Source organism: Leptinotarsa decemlineata, unplaced genomic scaffold (assembly GCF_025532065.1).
Source record: "Leptinotarsa decemlineata unplaced genomic scaffold, Ldec_3_MD MMD2_P_RNA_scaffold_9, whole genome shotgun sequence".
Classification (NCBI taxonomy): Eukaryota; Metazoa; Arthropoda; class Insecta; order Coleoptera; family Chrysomelidae; genus Leptinotarsa; species Leptinotarsa decemlineata.
In genome coordinates, this window is record NW_027412536.1 from 13,350,152 (window position 1) to 13,373,511 (window position 23,360).

At 33.3% G+C, this 23,360-nt stretch overlaps 1 protein-coding gene across 7 annotated transcripts in view; it reads right to left on the reverse strand.

Moving 5' to 3' along the window:
* LOC111505585 (T-box transcription factor bifid) overlaps positions 1–23,360 on the reverse strand; it is a 658,624-nt gene that overhangs the window by 137,316 nt on the left and 497,948 nt on the right. For 6 of the 7 annotated variants that reach the window (XM_074170651.1, XM_074170650.1, XM_074170655.1 and 3 more), the window contains exon 2: positions 2,605–3,712. In XM_074170651.1, the coding sequence (XP_074026752.1) occupies positions 2,605–3,092 (488 nt within the window). In that variant the 5' untranslated portion in view covers positions 3,093–3,712. Of the gene's footprint in view, positions 1–2,604; positions 3,713–5,760; positions 5,917–23,360 lie in introns of those variants that run through there. The other variant, XM_023160412.2, reaches the window with a different exon arrangement.

Consider the following 23,360-nt stretch of genomic DNA (forward strand, 5'->3'; position numbering starts at 1 on the left):
TTATAAAAACTGCAAACAAGATCTAAATAATTTGTTGTCATTGGAAAAATATGTAATATCACATTTCCAGTAGGCACCTAAGTATTTTTAGTCGAAATACAATCGCAAAGAAAATTTTGAATTGAGAACAGAAGACAGAATTGAGTTGATTCCCAAATTAGTCATTACCTAAATTCAATCATCACTAAAGTGGGTAGAAAACAGACATTAGGTATACAAAATAAATTTCAGATTTTCTAACTAAAACATGACAAGAATTATTTCACGATTTTCGGGTGTATTTTAACGTTCCGCCAAACTTGAGTGTGTTGTTTATCTGAACTCATCAAGGATATTTTTATATATGGTTATCAACTTCACAACTCCAATTATTCAGCTACCTATAACTTAGGAAATGGTAACATTTTGAATAGGATAATGAAAACCTTCAATCTGAACACAAAAGAATGAAGATTATTCAGTTTAAGTAGCTAGTACCTGAAGAAAGAAGGTCATTCAGAAAGGTAGATATTTTGTCAAAAATTTAGTAAATATGGGAAATAATGTCCTCTCACTGAACGAATTATAAAGGTTCAATTGCTTAGAATAATAGATGAGATTTAATTTCGAAAGCTGATATGAGTCAAATTATAATATAAAATCGAAAGTTGTTTTGAAATTTGTATCAATCACAGAAATTCAAAAGGCATGTGATGACATGATAATTTAGTAAGAAAAGATATTTGAAAACTCAACGTCTTGCAAATATCAATTAGAAAACCAAATACTTAAAGGCCGCGAACGTTATCCGTCGGTAAGAATCATAGCCTTGGGATATGAATAAAATAATTGATAAATGAATATTGATAGAACATCTGGAGTATTATTTTCATGAAAATGATCTTTAGCAATAATGACATGCATGAAATAGTTAGGTTATACCTAACACGTAGGTAAGTGAGACATATTAAATGAGTTCATTAAAATCTCTCATTTTAAGTCAGTCCTATTCATGATGCAACTTTTAGTTCAGTCATTTGACACACTACTTGAGTAGATGAATCCAGAAGGATCAAAAAAAAGAAAGTGACGAAAACATTTAAGAACTTCAATATGTTACTGATAAAATAAAATGAAGCTTCATTTTCAGGAATGACAATCATAGTGAACTTACATGTAAGAGCATCTCAGTAATCTAAATTAAAGAAAATACTGTCAGGTACCTACGCAATTGACTGAATCAATCTATATAGGAACTTGAAAACAATCATTTGTATGGGTTAAAATATTTAAAGCATTTGTATACATTGAAATAATAAAACAAATGAAGTGGTTTGAAAAAACACTTGTGTCTTATTCTTCTTGCAGATTCTCTTCTTATAAGAATATTCAACATAAGCCACTTGAATACTTTCATGTTATATTCTTGTTTAACTGTTGTTGGCAATGTATTGAAGAATCTATACATATAATACATGTATACTCTGGAGTCTTTTCCGTTTGATGAAAGTCTGTGGATTGGAATATTATAGACGGTGTTATGGTTTTGTGTGTTTAGACTATGTTGTCTCTTATGCAATTCAAATTTATTGCGATTTTTAAATAGAAACATTAAGCATTCATGTATATAGGTCCCTGGCATGGTCACTTTACTTGTGATCCCTGCATGATTCTTTGTGGTTCAGACATAGCCAAATCCTGATGGCTTCTTTTTGAAGCTTAAAAACACTTTCTGCCAGGCTACTGTCCCACCTCCGAAATTTTCAGAATTGATTTATTAAACCAATCAATATGACTCTCTTATGTAGTTTAAATATTCAATTTGATAGAAATCCGCTGACTTTTCATCATAGCCCTACGCTATACATAAAAAACTAGGATTCAATTTTCGGCTGTCAATTTAATTAATTGGTTGGCCATATTTCAATGAAGTCACTTGTAAAAATTATATTCTAGCTATAACCGCAGAAAATAAACTATGATATTGAATATACAAATGTGCTAGCCGACATAGTCCCAGTAAATTCTAGCATCAATGCTATTACTCAAATAATATATATTTTTATATCGGTTATTTAATTTCATGTATATTCAGTCGTTGTTAAATAAAATTACTTTCATTTAAATGAAATGATCTGTTCGTTATGAAGCTTGAGAATTTTTCTAAGAGAATAAGTATATTAAACTAAACATCATGCTTTATAGGTATGCAGGCCCATTGTTTTATTTCATTTCTGATAACTAGGAATTACCGAATAAAATTTTGTTCTCTGTTGGTAGATAATTATTTTTGTTAATTATGATTTATGCATTTCTTCATACTCTTTACAAACAGCTGAATACCTTTTGAAATCCAAATAGAATAAGTAGTCAGTGTATGGGAAGATCTCCTTGCGGTTTCAATTTATCGTTTCAGTTTTGTCTCTGAAAATCTTAGACGAACCGATGAGAAACTGAAAAGGCAAACAATTTTCAAGAAATTGTTTCCAAAAGTGAAACTAATATGACCTAATTGACCTAGTAGCGCTAGGCACTCCATCGCATTTTCCAGACCATTAATTTTCTGTGAGGTCCAAAACCGCTCCTTTGATAAAAAATAAAATCACTAAAGATAAAATCTCTTACCTGCCACTCTTAGTGATCACCATCTCAGTTCCCAACTTATGAAACTTTTCCCACAAGTCCTTCCCCTCTAAAGTCACTTTAGGATCATCAACTACACCGTCTTCTTCGGGTTGTATCGCCCTGAGAGGCCTCATCATGGCAGGGTGGTGGTTATTGTGAGCGGCAACCGCGGCCAAAACGACGTCTTCAGCTGTGGTGTAAGGGTGACCGGTCAAGGCATGATGCGGATGGGGGTGATTGATTTTTGGGATTAGAGTTCCCGGATAGCACCCGTGGTGGTTTTGCTGCGCCCCGAACGCTGCCAACGCCGCCGACGGAAAGAAGGACGGGCCTCCAGGTGAGCCCGAGGAGTTCGCACTATTATTAGCGGCCGTGAGCAGCGAGGAAACGCTAAAGTCTGTCTGTCTAGGAAGCTGCAGAAAGGGGTGGTAGGCCATATTACTTTTTCCCTTGTCTAGAACGGTGTCTATTCCTGTTTCGTAACGCATTTGTTTGGCTGAAAAGCGGCAGAATCCGACAGATTCTTCGACCGCTTCAAATGAATCATAAATATCTGATTTTTAAAATGTTGTAAAATTGGAGCATAGTCTTCTGAATTTACAAGAGCGATGTCATGGTTCTAACACTTTTTCACTTGTTTTCACAGCACTATCGGTCCACTATTTGGCAGTCAGTTGACAATTCACGCACTAGTTTCAGCCTCGCGACGGAGAGTCCAAATCCCAGTGAAATTAGGGTTAAGAGTGAGTGTGAACCGTAACACCTCTATACCGATGAAAAGACAGTACAGGACTATAGAGCGAACCCCACAACGGCAACACTTGGCTGTGTTAATGATGGTAACGCCACGCTATTGGCGGACGGGTGTCAGTGTTGGCGTTTAGGCCAATCGCAGGGCGACATTTCCCCCTCCAATTTCACACGTCTGGTGGGCAGGAGTTTCTCGGTTATGCCTATGGAGGTGTGGCTGTGGCTTTTTCAGACGCCACCACGGTTGTCGGGTCTTTTTTGTTTTGTCGTTTGTCGTTCAGGGGACATTTTCCCCGCGGGTGATGTTTTTTCTTGGTATTTCTGATGCGCTGAACTTGGAAGCTTTGAAGGCGAGTAACTGCAAAAAACGAACATAATTTCTTTAATATTTGAAAATAAGATTCTTTGTCAAGGAGCGGGGAAAATACGTACAGCATGGCTCCGAACGAAAATTCTGTTTTTATTTTGCAAGCAATTTTTTTAAAGATGTTTTAGTATACCTACTTCAAAAAAAAGTTTTTTTTACGTAAATTAGAAAATTCTGAAATGGTATGACTTTTATTGTTGACCGTGATTTTTCATTTTTTGTTTATAATACAAAATATTACAGAGAAGATAATATTTACATTCAGTTATTCAGTACAACGTAAAACTCATTAAAATTGGGAGATGTTCTACAAGAAAGTTAATAATTGATTTTCATCAAACACTTAATTTAATTCAAGCGGTAGGCGTTAATCTTATTCAAAGTGGTTGGCTTGAATTTCTGTTGACTGGAGCTAGTTTGGAGTTTAACTGTAAGAAAACTAATTGCGAAAAAGTGTTTGAAGAAGAGAAGATAAATTATGAAAATGAGTTGGTTTATATTTTTCAAATTATTCACAGTTTCAAAAGAAACTAAAAAGTAGACAATTTGAAATTGCTTAAGATATTGATACATTTTAGATGAAAAATAGTTAGAAAAAAATTTTATTAGTCACTTCATGAGACTTCAGTTATTTGTAAAACTGAGTAAAAAAGTGCAATGAGTTTCTCAAATATTTGGCTACATTTGAAAATAACAAACTATTCCGTTGGAGAAACACCTAAATAGCGACTTCACCCTTCTGAACGACAGTTCAGAAATATTATTGACATTCAAAATTCGTCAATACCTATATGAAAATTATTTCTTGGTTGAATTCTATGAATATTATTTATTATTCCAGAGGTACCTATACAAGCAAGTTTCATCAAGCGACGGAAATAATAATTTACCAATTGGATGAATAAATATTTATAATAAGATTAATTAGGTATATTTTCTGGAGGTGTCTAATATTCGAAATGTTTTTTGCATAATTGCAATTCATTTGACAATTTTTTTCTACTCCGAAAATTTGAAAATATTGCCCTGAAAGCATTCCATGTCTTTTTAGTTCAATAATACTAGTTATGCATGATGTGAATGCACGTATACACTTCTCACCAGGTTCAAATTTACCTACATTACCTATGCTGTAGGTAAATATTGGACTAAAAATATCGTTTACGGAACAGCAACATAAATGTAGGTAGCTAAACATATTGAAAAGAAGATCATAAATGTAGCTACAAAAATAACATTGATGTTGTTTTTTTGATAATTTAGTAGGTAATGAAAATGTGAAACAGAAATTTTAAAATATTGTTGAAAAAAGTTTTCAATCATTGGTCAAAAATTATCAACACTGCATGATGAATGATTTAGCATGATTAATTATTTTTTTAAATTAATAAATCACTTTTGCTTTCGATTTGAACACCCTCATCTAATCTTTCTATAATATTATCTATCTATAAAGAGAAAATAAGTATCTGTTTATTTCTTTATTTATTACAAACTTATTTTGAAAATTACAGGTTATATTGGCTGTAGTTCCATTGAAAAAAAAGGAATTTTTACGAAAATTGCAATAACATAAAATTGACCAATAAAAGTCAACTATTTGGCGTATGCGCTAGATAGTTTATGATATTTATGATCCTGTAATATTCCATTTTGTAAAAGTTTGCAGGCTTGTTAAATCACTCAAGCGGAATATTATTATTAAATAGTAACACTGAAGGAGTAATCAATATCGGTAGATGTTTTCATTGTTTGTTTCACTAATTATGTTGAAATAGCTAAGTAAAAAACATTTTAAAATCATTTGAGATGCCAAAAATACATTATTTGTGGCCATGGAGAATTAGGGACTTATGCCATTTGTCAAAAAAAAATTTGCTGAATGAAGATATGAATACTTTCCGACAATACCTATATTTGCCAACACCTGCTAATTGATATAATAATTACGAGAATAATGCTGTGTCACGTTTGAAAGTTCGTTCAGGCATTTGTGAGTTCCTGGATAAGTTCCAGTCATTATCCAAATAATCACTTACTTTGCGGATTTTCTGCATTCTGCATACATTTCAGTAGGTAAATATTTTCGATCGCGCGGATCATCCGAATTTAACCGTGTAATTTATTCTATTCTCACTTTGCAATGAGTGGTTAACATATCGGGACCACCTCCGCTGTTGTGCGAGTTCTGACTGACTGCCAGAGTGCCAGAACGGCCGAAAATACAAATAGGGTGCGCGCAAACTACTAGTTCAACATTCGGGCTTGCGCCATTCAAATAAAACCAGTCGATTATTTACCATATAAATATTTGTTGTTCCAGTTTTGGGATATTAGTTTTGAATAGAATGCATTTGCGGGTATGTATGTACTTGGGTTATATCCAATAATTATTAAAATACAAAAAATTACTGAAATTTTTGCGTATTGTGCCATTTTCCTTATTTTTTAACATTGCGCGTCTATAGTTAGTTGATTACCATTGCTGATCACTGCTTATGTACCTATATTGTGAAAAGTGCTCGAAATATTCACATATTGTTAGACCATGCAATTGATGTCCTATGTGTTAGTTTGAATTAACAGAATGTTTGGAGAGGTTCATGCTCAGTATGAGCATTTTGTGACCTTTTCATTTCAGATACGTGAAATATGTTTCAGTTCGTTAAGAAGCGTTCAAAGTAAACGTGTATTCGTAACTACACACATAAAACTATTTCAAAACTGAAATTTGTATTAGTTGCGAACTACCTATTGTAGGTATAGGATATTAACAAAGCCCAGGGCCTAATATGATTACCGGAGGGTACAAATATAAAATATTTGTGTTTCTGTACAATACTGAAAAGTATATTTTCTTTCACATCATAATTTATCTATTTGCAAGATGTCTTTCAACTTTAGCTAGTTTTGCGGTCGACATTTGGTAATGTATTCAAAATTCAATTCATTTATTTCATAAAATAGTTTGAAGACCCAGTCGTCAAGAACCGGATTTTCTTGGCCAGTTTGAAAAATATATGGACGTCGAAAACTAAAATAAACAATGAATTTTATTTCTGACTATGACAAATGAAGTTACTGAATTGAATGAAAAATGTTTGCGAAATAATATAGCAATAACATAGTTAAAAAAAAAGGAATTGGTAATGAATGGGTATCTAAAAGAAGCTAGAGCTGACAATATATGATGGAATTTTTCAGGATTGTTGACCGTTGATCATTTGAGAGAATTTTCAACTTCTTTTGATACCAGTGTTTATAATATTTGGAAGAATGAAGGATTTTCACTCTTGTACTCCCTCTAGAACCCTTTTGAGGTACTCTAGCCAATAACCACTTTTGCTAGAGAAAGGTGGAGAAACTCATTCAAATTAAACGACGCTTCTGAGAAGCAATGATCTACTATTGTGTTTGGTACAAAACTATATTTTATGTAACCTCAAACCTAAAATTTAAGCAATGTTGAATTTAACGTATTCAAAAAACACTTTACTGTGAAATTTTTCACCAAACAGTTTTATAAAAACTAAACACGTGTTTTGGCATACGATAACTTCTCCGGGTGTATCTTTAATAACTATATTCTGCATATTCAATGCTTTATATATGAATTTTACAATTTGAAGTACCTACATTTCAAGTATCTGAGTTTTACCTGGTCATTTGAAAGAATATTTACTTATTCAATTCTAATTGATCATTCAGTAAATTATCCGAATTCTTGATTGTATTGATTTCTAAACATTCTAGGAGATTAAGTTTCAAACTTTTCTCTTCTAAATGTGACATGTCGTATTCATGATTGAATTCATGTCCTTCTTCTAAAAGGTGTTTTGCAAATGGGGAATTGGTTTCTATCTACAAAACTACTTCTATTCTCTTCGATTCTTTGGAAAACTGTTCTTCCTGTTTGGCCAATATAATACAGTTTTGGGCAAGATCTATCCGAAATTTTGTCTTTATTGTTTTTAATGAATTTATATAGACCATTATTCGTTCTGTGAGCTACGTTTAGGTATTGTTTCTTCAAAAACGGGGTTCACCTACATATGAGTGTCCTATAACTGACGTTATATCGCATGTTGAATTTGGGTAGACCCGGTCCTGGCTTGCTTTTGTACTTTTATGGAAAGAATGGAGTTTATAATATCTACCTTATAACCTTTGCTGACCGCGATTTGTTTGAAATGTTTAGAAATCAATAGATACAAGAATTCGGGTAATTTATTGAATGATCAATTGGAATTGAGTATACCTACTTATATCTTAGTTCGTGGAAGTGAATGGCATCAATAATAATATAATATGTTATGCAAAGAAAACGGTACCCACAAAGTCATAGACTCTCTATGGTGACGATATCGTGCATTTTCTATTACAACATACCAATAAATGAAGTTTTCTGTTGTAAATGCCTATATAACCCTTTTTCATTTCATTTTCTATCTCAAATTATTTGTTACATTCAATCAACCTATTTATTTCCGATTTTTTTGTGTTCAGTAAGAATTTTTTTTAAGATTCTTCATAAATTTGTTAAATATGGTTATAGTTTTTATTTCATGGGGTGAATAGTTAAAGAACCTTGGAACCAAATGGGTATAAAAGTATTGAACGATAGACTTTGAGGCAAATGGTATTCTAAAATACACATGAATCATCAAATGACAGGTAAAACTCGAGTATTTGAAATGTAGGTACTTCAAATTGTAAAATTTATTATATAAAGCTTTGAATATGTAAAATATAGTTAGTAAAGACACGCCCGAAAAATCAGTGTATGGTGGAACACGTGTTGCGTTTTTGTAAAACCGTATAGTAAAAATCTCACAATAAATTGTTTTTTTGAATACGTTAGTTATGGATTTTCATCAAGTGTCGGCTAATTCCATAAAAAATGTTGAATTTGGTTTGTTAACTGCCACAGCAGAGGAAAACTATGTGAAAGAAATTTATGTTACAAGAAGGAAATATTTAGAATGGTGTGTTTCAAATTAGCACAAAATTGAATAAATATTGACGAATTACTTTATACAGCTAAATTAGATTGATGAAAATGTAAAAGCGAAAATTATTATGTTATTGTGAATTCCCCTGTATGCTCCTATAGAAGCACTAGCAAATTGATTTTTGTTGCTTCGAGTCAATTTTTCATAAATGAGACAAAATTCTATTAACTAAGCTCCTTCAATTCGTAATTATTCGTCTTTAAATAGCAAAAAGAGTCAGTAACTACAACATTTTCGGATGAAGAAATGTCGAATAGATACTTCTGTGACTTCTTATAATAGAAATCTAAAGAGAACTAGTTTTAGCCTTCTACTTTTTTCATATTAATATGTGAACAGTTGAGAACTTTCGGAGAAAAAAAGGAACAATCCAATATATCTATAGTCGAAACTTTTTTACCAGATTTGTAGATCATGAAGAGAAATTTCTTTTAGAAGCCGAAAATCTATTCGAAATCGGTAACTAGGTAGGTACTTTCGATGATATCACTGGCTTACACGAAAATCAGTTTTTCTTTTTCATTCTATATACCAAATAATCGTAATGATAGTTGAAGAAAATATAACAAGAATGAATGAAATACATGAAATCTTGTCGATATAGAATTTTATTTACAAGAAAAGCATTCAATTTTCAGTTGGACCTCAGGAAATTTCATCATCTCATCTTTGGAAGAAGATTCAATCGATCTTTGAAAAAATCCTTACGATTATATAACATTGAAAAAGACAAATTTGCTCTAGTATGAGAACAGTTCGTGACAATTATCCATTCCCTACAACTATATATAGTCACCTTGAGTCCAGTCATGAGAATTTCATCAATTGAAAAGGAAATATTTTCAGGATGTATCCTTTTTTGGAAGAAACCCTCTTGGCTATATAGTTCTATATTGATAAGTATATGAAAAGTGGGTAGGCACCTTCAAAAAATGAAGAAAAATTAAATATGTCACAATATAAATTTTACGCACATATGTGCATCATATACCAACTTTTTTTTCTGTAATGGAAATCAATTGACGGAAATCACGTTTTTGTCCTATTGTGTAAACTAACTCGATATAATCCTTATGTGGTGAGTTTATATCAGAATACTGAATTATCATTGGATCCCACAACGACAACCAAATTGTTAGGAGTTATTTCTGATAACAACCTGCAATGTAAGCCACAAAGAGATAATTTGTGTAAAACGCTCAGAAATTCCTGCTATTCTCTCAGGTATCTCTCCACTCGCTGCAATCAAGAGATTCAACTTAAGCTTTATTATGCGAATTTTAATTCTCACCTCAGGTATAGCATATTGAACTAGGGCACAAGTTCCTCTGTGGATCGAATGTTCATGTTACAGAAATATGCTGTAAGGATCATTGCTAAGTTGGGATTTAGGGATTCTTGTAGGGGAACATTTCAGAAGTTGAAAATATTAACAGTTGCAGGAATATACATACTTGAGGCATGCACATATGTAAACCGCAATAATAACAAATTAGCTGCCAATACATACCCATTTGACACGAAACGCCCACTTACTCCTATCTAGTTAACATCGTACTACACTCTACCAAAAAGTTTTGAATATCAGGGATGCAAACTGTACAACAAACTTCCCGACGATATTGAAGTTTGTGGAAATTCAGGTACATATTTTCAAAACAAAAGTTGAAGCAATTGTTATTGTCAATAAACTGCTACACCGTTGAGTTTCAGCCGTAAAATTGAAAAATTTTAAATTTATCCATTGAAATAATGAAGATATAAGTGTCTTAGTGTGGTATACTGTTTATTCAGGGCAACAATTTTTTTAATGAAAATGTCTTCTCGATTATCTCTCTACAATAATAAAAAAATCGGTAGATTTGATATTTTTTTTTAGTGCTTGTTTAAACATTGAAACGAAATCATTCAAACAAACCAAAATAGGCTATCCTGAAAAAATATGTTGTTAAATCAGATGATCAGTGTGTTCAAGTCTTTAGACAAGGAACAAACACGTTATTTCATATCTATCATGCATATCACATTACCTACAAGCTGCAACTTCCTCGTTGCCACCATTATGGAATCCTAAAACCTTACAAATGAACTAGCATCAAGAACAATGTTCGAAGTCCTAGTAACGCTGAGATTAACACTGTAAAAAACCCTATATATTGTGCATGTAATGGTTTGATTCATAATAGATAGTTGACGCCATGATAATAGTTTTGTGTTTTATAGAAAACAACAGACATTAACACTTAAAGTTGATTCACGTGTCAAATGCAATAAATTTACATAATAGAAAGCAATAATATAGATAAATTAATGTCGATTTCGATTTGAAAACATTGATCGACTTTTGTTGTAATTGATATCATTGCAGGTGTTTAAATAATTGCAATAACCTTGATCACGACTGTATGGCGTCAGTAGACTTCAAGAGGAAAGAGAATAAAATTATATGATGGACATCTTTTACTTCCATGTTCAAGAAGTTGATATTGAAATGCTTCCATTTACTGATAATAATTGCTCATTTAATCAGGACCGCGAGAATTTCATCATTTTCCGGGCAGAAGTAGGGGAGACCGGGGTTGGAAGTAACATATTTTGTCTTTTGCATTTTTAGTGTCCTTTTTCATAAATTTTCAATAATAATGTTTTCATACTCTTCTAAAAAGAAATATTCTTTATTTCTCCAACATCATCCATAAAGGAAATAAATGAATTCTTATGGAAACGAAAAAGTGTGACTTTTAACCCGGGCCGGGGATGGTTGTCACAGTAACAGGGGCAGGTAGTCACATAGATAATTGAGGGGTATAAAAAACATTCAACAATGGAATAATATATGAAATTAGTTATATTCAAGAAAAAAAAACATATTTGCTAAAAACTAAAAATACCCATCCTAGCGAGAAATTATATTTAGTCAGTCTAAAATTCAGTGAATATTCGAATTCACAATTAATGCAAATGTAAACTGGCAAATGTAACGCTGTTTTTTTGAATATTCTTGGGAGACGAACCGAAATAAATATTTGAAGCCATATAGGTAAGTATGTATTTTTCTAATTCTTTCTTCTATTTGTCGGTGAAGATTTACTATCTTTGATAACCAATTTTTCAACCAAAAGTGATTATAATGATGATGTTGATTATATGATAACACCGTGTTTCTTATCTTTTCGACAGTGTATTTTTTACAAAACAGTGTCAGACTGCGATAATAATTAATCCCAAAATCACTTATCTTACAGCACGTAGTATCGCTGCGTGAAATTCTAGTCGATCAAATTTTCTCATATGATGCCATGACAATTCTATGATTTTCTCTAAACCAAACAAAATTGTATGTAACATAAATGAAACAAAAAATGCAGCACAAATATATATGGTGTTGGTTGTCACATGTGACTACCAGCCCCCGTCAAGTTGAGACAACGAGCCCCAAAACACATTTCAAAACAAAACCCCCTAAAATAACTCTGAATCAATATTTATTCATAAAAACGGATAGTGATATCATGAACCACAGATGTCTCATCAAAAATACATGAAATAATATATGATTACGGAAAATTATAGCATACTTATGAGACTCGACACAAATGCACAAAAATTTACTTTCGGTATCCGAAAAACACAAATGTAAGTATCTCCCTCAAACAATATGAGGGTGAACTGAAGTGACGTTAGAATGAGGGAATTGATCTTGTGATCCTTCAATTTTGTTCGATAAACTCTTTTCGTTCGTTCGATTTTTCAATATGGCCGCTGTGACAACCAACCCGTGAGACAACCATACAGGTGTACCCTACATGTTAAGACGTGTTATCCGAGATGTCTCGAAAAAGGCACCCCTTATGTAATGATCTATATTCAGCCAAACAACCCTAAAAGCTCTCATATCATTTACTTGCGAGTCTAGTCAAGGGATGTTTTGCAAACACTTGTGTTTGCTTAGCGAGCTAAGGATAAACGAGGTCGCGCGACTCCTATAGGTCGCGTTGGACTATAGGCAGTGAAAATTATCGTTCGGCCTTTGGGTTCAAACTACCGTTCAACCTGACAAATCATTCACGCCAAACCAACCGGTTTCCGTCCTGTCATGAATATTTCAAAAAGCTTTCCAGTTTGAGAAAAGTTTTTTTTAGAAAAGTTTTTTAATAATATGTTTATTGAAATCATGGTAACCGTCATCATTATCAACTAGAAAAATTTTTAATTTTGGGCTAATATCCTAACTATTATTATAATTGTTACTCTTTGATACTATTTTGTTTGAAGGTGGTTGCCAATGTTTCGTGGTACATCTCATTAGTTCAGACTTCTGTTGTGTAAATTGATATACATTGATTTGAAATCTCTGAAAGAATCTATAAAAATTAAAAAGATTAGCTGAAAAAATGACAATTATATTAAGCAAAAAAAACTGAAATTGCAGTGAAATAAAAAACAAGCATCAATGAAAAAATTGAACTATTAACACGAGATGAAAATTAAAACTTATTGAGAAGAAATGAAAATAAAAAATCAAAAGATTACAAGACAAGTTACTTCACGACGTTTCGATTGTTAGTATCCACAATCATCTTCGGGTGATACTATTTACTTCAAGACACATATAAATATTCGAAATGGTTGAGTAGGAAGATGTTATATGGAAAAAAGCATTATTGGAGTTCAAGAACTAGCATTCTCAAGTTGTTTTTCTGAGTTATTGAACAAAATAGTTGATCTAAAAGTAACCCACCTATTTGAAGGCGTAGCACTAGTGACAATGTTGGGATCAGTGGTTTCTGGAATAAAAGAGTGAAGCTTTTGAGTTCTTGAAGTCTATACCCACAACTTCGAAAATAAGCAAAAAAGAAGAAAAATATCAAGTGACTTTGCTAAAAAACAGTGTAACAACAAATGGAAAAGAAAGAAGCAAATCGGAAAGAAGAAAGGATACGGAAAGAAAAATGTAAGAAACAGAAGCAACGAAAAATAAGACCAATAGATAGTGATAGATTATTAGGAATAACAAGAAATGAAAATAAAACAAATAATTGAAAAACGTGAATGAAAAATGGAAAAACAGTCAGGCGATTGAATGCAATCTGCTAAGCACTTCAGAAGAATCAATTTGAAAAAGTAGTTCCAGTGCAAGGCGAAATCAAAGAAGTCTGGAATGGAATGAAGCCCTTTTTATGAAAGAAGACAGAAAACAACTTAAATTCGTTAAACTAGGTCGTTAGGCATCCAAACCTTTTGTCCTTATATTGGAATGGTAAAAAAGCGTTCTTGTTGCAACCGATTTATGGAAAACTATAGGATCTACAGATGATCCCTTGGAAAAATGTGACGTCTTTGAACTTGTAAAATTGATTGAGTTAATATAGAGAAAGAGAAGTATGCTCCTAGAGTCAAGAAGAAAAATCAGCCCATGCTAGAGAAGGAACGACTGCATTACAAGAATGAACAAGACGTTGCCAATATACACACAAGGAAAGTCACAGATCTCTTCTTGGATCTACCCTCAGATGACAACCGATTGATAAACAGTTCAGGACCTGCAAATTCGAAAGAAGACAGAATTTGACAACCAATACAATCCACATCTATGAACATAAAGGACTGGACCTATGGACTATGAATCTATAAACTGGACATATGAATGAGAAGAAGCTAGAAGAAAAAATCATATCTGAATCTAATTCAAAACTGGCTTTACAATGAAATTGTAAAGCTGATTGACAGGAAGTTTTCAGAATTGAAAGATAATGTAGCTGCCTAGGCTCAGCTGAGATTTCCCAATTTCTTACACGATATTCTACAGTTTTGCATGCAAGAGAGAGATGGGGCAAACCAAGAGAACTAGTGAGAGATGTGCTGAAACAACGTCTTAGTAGTCGGGCAGCTGAAGGACACTTCGGCATCAAAAGAACTCTGGGACCTGCTAGGCAGAGATTCTACTGGATCAACTGGCTTCTTGACGTTGAAGAATGGTAGACACGACGCGAATTTTGCATATCGAAGAACGACCCTACAACGAGTTGGTTGGGGAAATCAAAGAACAAAGAAAATTACCTTGTATATACAAGATAATGTCAGCAGATAACTAACCATTGGACGAAAAACTAGTTGGGTAAGAATCCCACTGACACCGAGGTCATTCGAGGCGATACTGTGTACTTGCAGCAATTACAGAGGAGTGTTTATATATGTGAGAAATATAAAAAGAGTTACACAAATGGTAGAAATTTCCCTGCTGGTTGCAAACCATTAGTTGTCCATGTAAAAAATCTAGCACATTCTCAATAAAGATTACAAAAAATTACTGGGTTTTTTAACAAAAAAATTATGAATTTCAATTGCGGAGCTACTGGAATTGAAAATTTTTCAATAATTTAGCCTTCACGTATTCTTGTATCAATATTGATATCACTAGTATGGCTTGAATTATTGAAAGTATCAATCCATTGAGAAATTCCGTTAGAAATTTCTGATAATTTGCAGAAAGAAGTTGCCACTTTTTGTAATTATATGATATTCCCTGAAAGGAGATGATAGCAAACCCCAAAAAGCTGTTGTAAAGGATATTCATTAATTTTTTTTCCAATAACGGATGTGTAGAAAGCAGAGGTAGAGTTTAAGGAATATATAAAAAATTTCTGACATACAAATTCAGATAAAGTGTCAATTATTAGTTAGACTCCATTACAATTAGAATACGGATTTAGATATTTCATGACGATTATTCTTCCTTAATTCATTGACTTATCTCAGAATATCATCAAAGAGCAATTCTGGCTAAGTCGACTTTTGTAGAGGTTTTGAATTGAATCGACTTATTTTCAAAAACTGAATAAATAATTATAATCGTATAAAATATTTTGTTCAATTCATTATTGAAAAAAATCAGTTAAGTATTTAATTTTTTCAATTTTCTGGTGAATCGTAAGAAAAAGTGATACTATACAGGTGACCCAAACAAGGCGAAAATACCTGCTAAGGTATTTTGTTTGTTGTTTTTCGGACATTTGTTGATTTCTGCACTTCAGCAGAATTGAAAAAATTGCTCGATTTTCTTAAACATTAATTTTAATTTTTTATTGATTCAAGAGTGCATCTTTTGTTTCGGCGAGAGGTTACTGGGTCATAGCGAGAGCTGAGAATGAGAGTGATATAATAAGAGATATAATAAAATAGATCCATTTTTTACAATTTCTGGACTTTGAATGGCATGCAAAACCTTACTGGGAATAAAAGAGGGTAACAATGTGTGCATTTTTAATAAAAATTGAGTGTCAAGAGAGGTTCTGAGGATTGGCTATGTTCTGAGAGTTATTATTGCTATTGTGAAGCCTTGATAGAATAGCTACAATAATTCAACTGATGAAAAAAATTATTAAAAAAATACAGGTCAGTATTGACAAAAATATATTTGATGTCGAGAAAAAATATACTTAAACCTCAGTTTTGTTCCCATGCATTCATTTTCAAAAAAATATGTTGTCTTGCTAGATTGAATGATTAGAAATGATTAGAAAATGAAAAATACCATTTGGCTGATGTTCCCATCAGAAGTTTAAAAGTGGTTATCAATATTTGAATGGTGTAATATAGAACATTTTTAGCTTATAAACAACTTCTTCAATATTACAAGAGCTGAATTCTTATTTTTATTAATTACATATACATACGAATCATTCAGGTCGTCATCTAGTTTTCCCTCATGAAAACCAACAAATTTCTTTGCAATTGACTCTTGAATTCTGCAGAAAAAATCATGCCTTACATTCTGAAATACGAATGGTGTGATACATTTTTTGTCTGAAGTTACCACAAATCCATGACTGATCCGTTAGCAAGATTATTTTTGTACAGATTTACAACTAATAGGTACTTATTCTTTGGAAGGCTTTTTTGTGGAGGTATTAATGTTTCACACTCATGTGATGTAAACAAAAGTAATACAAGATAGAAGTGTTAGGAATCACACGGTAAAAGGTAAGACCTCGTTAGTCCTTAGTTCGCACAAGTTTCTCAACTTCTGAGAGTTGTCGTTCGTATGGGGGCGACAACTGATTAACAGAAAAACATATTTTAAACAGACAGTGGAACTTCTGGCGTAGCATAAATCCAAAACGAGCACTATTCCCGAACACCAGAACTGTAGCACTCTTTTCCACTCGTGTTTGACCCACCAAGTTGGCATCTTCAGGACATGAATTTACTTACAACAAACGTGGGTCATTGCTTTCGAAGGCTAACTGTCTAACATTTGTTTGGTGACATTCTCCGAAGGATGCATATGCTCGGACCTGTGAAACCTCTGGCATAGAGTCAATCCAAGTACCTACTTTTCGTAACCACCAGAACTGCAACACTGTTGGCGTCTTCAGGAGATGAAGTTTACTTACTACAAACGTGGGACATTCCTTCTGAAGTCTAACATTTGTGTACCCTGGAATGTTTCAAACCTGAAACATTTTGCCACAAGTCCGAAACTACTCTTACCATTCAGGTATTTGGGGTTTGTTTGGAAAAATCTGTAGCGTGGCCAGAAGCAGGTCTACGATGAAACCGCTGCAGCAGAGCAGACACAAAAAAGGTGATGTGTGCAAAGAGAAGACGCACCGGATCTTCCGACAGTCCAATTCTCGTATGATAATTCAAACAACAAAGACATGCAAGTAGGTCTCTTGGATAACGCTATAGCCTCAATGTAACAATTGTTTAGTAACAGAGACATATGAATCCCCTGAAATGAACCAATACTAATAGTTTTTTTTCCAGGAGTCAGGAACCTTTTTTTGCAGTACCAGGTATCCAATATTTGTTTCGCAATACCTAAAAGATTTTGTTTTGTTGGGTTTTCCCATTGAGTAGAATCATTTTTGGCAGTTCGCTATCAACTTGGACGTTCTTTATTCAGAGCCAAGTGCTTCCAGAGATTACTAACTATCTAGGATTATTTTCATTCAAAATCTGTTTTTCCGTTAATCAGCTGTCGCCCCCATACGAACGACAACTCTCAGAAGTTGAGAAACTTTTGCGATCTAAGGACTAACAAACTCTTACCTTTTAACGTGTGATTCCTAACACGGTTGCAGAATCATTCCAGCTTCAACCAGATGAATTCTCTCGAGAAAAGTATCTGGTCGAGGGGGGAATCGAACCCACGGTCTTCCGGTCGTGAGTCGGGTGCACTACCACCGCGGCCAATTCCACAATTGGTGCATGGTTTCTGAACCACTTCACATTCCTGGGTCTGTATGCACCGAAATCTGAAGGTGTTTCTGACCCATCTTTATTTTCTCCTCCCTGAATATTCAGTTCTTGTAACTAGCATTCAGCTGAATTATTCAAAATAAAAAAAATCATGATGATGATACTGACCATAGAAAATATTATGTTGTAGGTGGTAGAGACATCATGATTCTTGTGGAGGTAGGTAGATACTCATTAATGAATTAACCAAAAGTTGCCATTCATAGAAAACAATGAAAGTATTTTTTTAAATTTCGAATTTTGATGCCGTTTTCGAGATTTTCACAAAAAACGAAAATTTCCGGTTTTGGTCATATATACCTACTTCATTTCTTATTGGCAATAAGAGAACAACTTTTTGTCCTGTTATATGTTTGTTATAATCTGATATGTATCACTTTTTAATGCGACGAATCATTCATTGGATTCCATCGTCAACTTTTTTTTCAATGCATCTAATTTTTTTATCAATTCTTGTGACCACCATCACGAAAACATCAGCAATTTATCAGAAAACATGTAGTACTCAACGTTTTTTATTCGAAAAAATACCATCAGAGTCCTGTCATACAATTCTACGCCATACAGATAGGTATCGATCATATTTTTTGTATTTATCTAGGACTCGAAGACATACATTAAATTTTCAAGAGATAATTGGAGTTAATGTAGGTATTTCTTCGAATACAACGAATATTGTTCTCTACTTTTTTGAGATATATACGGGAAAATATATGACCTGACTCTGATGATGTTTTTCCAAAGAGAAACGTCGATAAATAGATGTCGGTGTCGAAATACATAGCGAAATTTGTTTCAATAATGGCTACTGAAATCGATGAAAAACGTTAGCTGTTCTCAATGAAAAAAAAATGATGATGAAATGCAGTGAACAAAACGACACATTGGAAGTTGGTTCATATTATGGAAGATGTGGAGCCAACAAGAAAAATGCGTCAATTTCATGACAGTTTCTTGTCGCGATCTTGAAAAAGAGTTTTTATTGTCCCCTCAAAAAGGCAAGATTTTTCTAATTTAGCCAACATTATGAATCATAGGCCATCCACACATGAGTAGGTAGGTTTGCGTCTAATGCGATTGTTGTCCAGCACTCATGGCCGATTTTTCAGACAATGGATGTCCGAACTTGCATCATTTATCTTCATAACAAAACATATTTCTTAAATGAATAGGTAGGTATTCATTGAAAACGGGAACGATTGAATACAGATTAATAGGCTCATTCAGCCTAATTTAGTTTTTTATTGAAAATTATATATTATAAAAGTAAATCATCTTTCAAGTACACCTCAAAATTTTCCAGTTCATATGTTAATCAACAACTGAGCAAGAGCAATTGAAAATGTGAGATCGCCCGCGGTACATCGTGACGTCACACCAGGCAAACGAGCTTCGAGCGGTAGCAGCCGGGCCTGTAGTTGGAGGTTATGAATCGCTGCTATCGTCAATTCAATTTAATTTTCTTCAAAGTAATGTATATATCAATTCTGGGTAACTGGCATTTTTGAGACAAAAGTTCTATAATAAATAAAGAGTACCTTGGGATTCTAAGATATAACTTCGGATTTTTCTCTATGACGTTTTATGTTTATTAACTTGAATTCCAACATCAAAGGTATTTTCCTGTGTACCTAATTCATCAGACACGATTTGATTTTGAGCGATATCTTCGTTACAAGTATTCAACAAAATTTGTTTTTCCTTTTTTTGAACAAACGGTGGAGGAGCTTTACATGTATGGGCCGTCGGTCTATCAATCTGGCAATCAAATATATGAGGAATTACGCCTGGTTTCAGTATAATTTTTCCCACTTTCATAGTTATGATATACATGCAAGTCTGTTTCAACCTAAAATTCAAAGTAGTGCTCAGAGTAAACTAGATTTTTTTTATTAATCATTATCATTCATACTAACGTCAGCCGGTAGCCAAGCGGTTCGGCGTGGGTGCTTTGTTCACTCACTCGAATTGACTGCCGTGTTGGTCGGTGGTTCAAGCCCTAGTCTGAACGATCGATCTTCACTTGCTACCGTCCAACCCGTGTTAGGAATCACACGTTAAAAGGTAAGACCTCGTTAATCCTTAGCTCGCACAAGTTTCGACTTCTGAGGGTTTTCGTTCGTAGGGGTGCGACAGCTGGTTAACGGAAAACCAGATTTTTTTTTTTTAAACGTTGAAATGATCTTCACAACAAAAATACGTCCCTTTGGCAGATACAAAGTCGGCCCTCCGCATAATGCGCTGCCATAACTTTCGTAACAGTGAAATAAAAATTTTGTCTAGTGCAGTAACCGAAGAATTCTTGCATTTAGGAACGATGCAATACTTGTAACGTTATTTTTTATCATTATTCATATTCACGCAGTTGACACACTGCAGTAAACAACACACAACTTGCTGCCTACGGCTTTAGTACACGTATTTTGCTTATCCGCCAGCACTCCCTTGTCGCCGAGTCGACTGATGTGACGTCAAGCATGACCACGCCCCGTTTCGGTGAACGCCACATTCAACAATTAATTTGAGGGGGAAGATAAAGAGTGAAAAATTCATATTTTTTGCAGATGTACTATTTGAAACATAAACTTTCAAATTATGAAATAAAAAAATGTGTTAAATGAGCCCATTCTTCGACATTATTTTTCTTCTTCTGGACCTCTCTGTATACCTACGAAATTTTTTTCTGTCTGAATTGAAACATGGAAAACAATCCATGTTATTTCATGAAACCTTGCTTTAATAGGTTCTCCATTTTTTAGCGGATACCTACTTACTCTGATTATTGAAAAATATTTTCAAAATGTATACAAAACAGTTCTTGATAACGCCACTCCATTATCTCAAACTTCTGGTGGGAGCTCAATGTGAGACATACCAACTGTAGGATTGAATATTTTTAAAATATTTTTTTCATAAACCATATTTCAAAAATGAGTACTTATTTTTGTTTTCTGAAAGACTTCGAATAAGATTGATTCTTGGAAAACGAGAGCTCTGCTCTTATCGCCAAACCACTTTGTTCACATATTTTATTTAATTGTACTCTAATCTGTATACGTTGTGAATAAAGTTATTATTATTATTATTGTTACTATAGGTCATCATTTGAAATTCATATACCTAACTGTTTTTATTGATATTCAGGCAAAATTCTGAATAAAAGATGTTACTGACAAGTTGGATAAATCCATTCTGAGTTTTTATTCAAATGCAGCATTTCTAGGCAAATTTATCGATTTGCCCTTTTAGATGATTAATTTTAATTTTTTGTTGAATTCCAAGGAAGTGAAAATCCATAAATGCTAGGAATTACTTGTATACCTCCCCAAATAGCACATAATTTTAAGTGAATGAATATACTTCTGTTTATATGTCCTCACTTACATTTCCTGAAAACTCATCTTTCATGAACAGAGGATTTGAATTTATTTCGAAAAAATAAATAAAAGTGCTTGGATAAATCCTCTTCTGACTTGCTAAGTTTTCCCTATCAATTATCAATATTGTTTTCCACACTTGGCGGAAACCTTGTTCTCAAGTTGAATCCACATCCTCGCATTTCTCTCTCTCAGAAAAATCATCACCAATAATAATACTAAATCATTCAATGCTCGACCATTTAATGACCTAAGCAGGCCACATTCAAAACACCATATCCAGACAAATAAAAAACTGAGATTTCGATTAAACGATAAACATTTGAACTAAAACCGCATTTAATGTGTAAAATCAAGTTGGCTGTTCATACAAAACCTATATCACATAAAATATAGGGGTGCTGTGGATATCCTATAATAGTAGCCATCTTTAGTCTGAACAAAAGCATCAATACTGGCAACACTTCATAGAAATGTCAGTTTTAAGTGGTCTGCAAGATGAACCTTTTTCGCTTGAATTGAAGTTGCTGCAAGTCATGTTCGCGGTACAACAGCCTCGAGCTGATTATAGCGCCGAAGCCACTCCTCCTCAACGCTGCATCCCCTCCACCGTTTGACTTGGCCACTCCCTTTTTATCTGCCTGCTATGTCAGTTCGGAACAGGAGTTCCTGCTGCATACTTAGAGCTTCGCTATTCATAATTTAATGAAGATTCTGATCTTTGATGTTTTTGTGTTTTTGTTTTCTTGGCTTATTTTTCGAGTCAGCCAACTCCGACTGAGGTTTCGTGAATGTTTTTCAGTGATTTAACTGCATATAGGTTTGTAGTAGGAGGTGGGATGATTCGTTTAATTGAATCTAAATAGAGAGCGATTCTTGAATGCTTGTTTTATTTAGTTTGTACAATTGGATTTGATTGGTTCTACAGAATATTTAATATGAATTTTCACGCAGTACATTTTTATGTACTGCGTGTTTTATTTAGTTTGTAGGATTGGATTTGATTGGTTCTACAGAATATTTAATATGAATTTTCACGCAGTACATTTTCAGTAGTTAATTTACAGGATTGAACCTCCATTGGTTTTTTCACACCAATTCATCAGTTGGAAAATGAAACTATTAGGGATATTAATTTTTCATATGTTTTATATCTTCCGTGGATTTATTTTGAAATTAACATTGAAAGTACCTATATGAAAATGACGAAACATCATCAAAACGACTCTAATAACTGTTACAAAAAAATATTGATTACAAATATTTTGAAATTGAGAAATAAGGTAGAGTAGGTATAGAATATCCTCGTGCTGAGAAAAAAAACTTTTCAAAAATTTTAAATACAGGAAACATTATATTGAGTAATACACACAACACAAATATACTTCAATTGAATAGAAATGTATTCAAATATCAAATACCTTTCTTTCAGTTTATTTGAATTTTTTGAACCAGCTTGACTTTAGCATATCACCAACAGATTTGAATTGAGAAGGAAATATTTTCAGAAGAGAATGAAGCTTTTTGGCTCTCTTCATTCATTGTTTATTCAAGTAGAGAGTAAAAAAGGTTTTTTACCAACAGGCAAAATGTCCAGGGTAGGTATGTACGTCGATATATCCGGTAGGTATATATAGAACGATTGTAAGATGTCGATTTTTATTGTACTTGTTAATTCGAAATGAAATGAATACAGAAAAGTAAGAATTTTGAAAGTATCTGTGAACCTAAATATTTGGGGTTATATAGTTACCTATACTCAAACAAATTGACTAATCACAATACTGGAGAACAATAAATTTTGATTCACTAATATTATCCCTTTTATTCAACTTTATGGGATGAACCCACATCTTAAATTTTGCTTGTTTTAGTCAATTCCTTTTAATTTTTCGCTCAAAAAAAGTACTGGTTTCTTGAGTACCAATAGGTACCCCACAGTTAATATTTTTTCTCAACTTTCGTTTTCGTCGTTGAGTTATT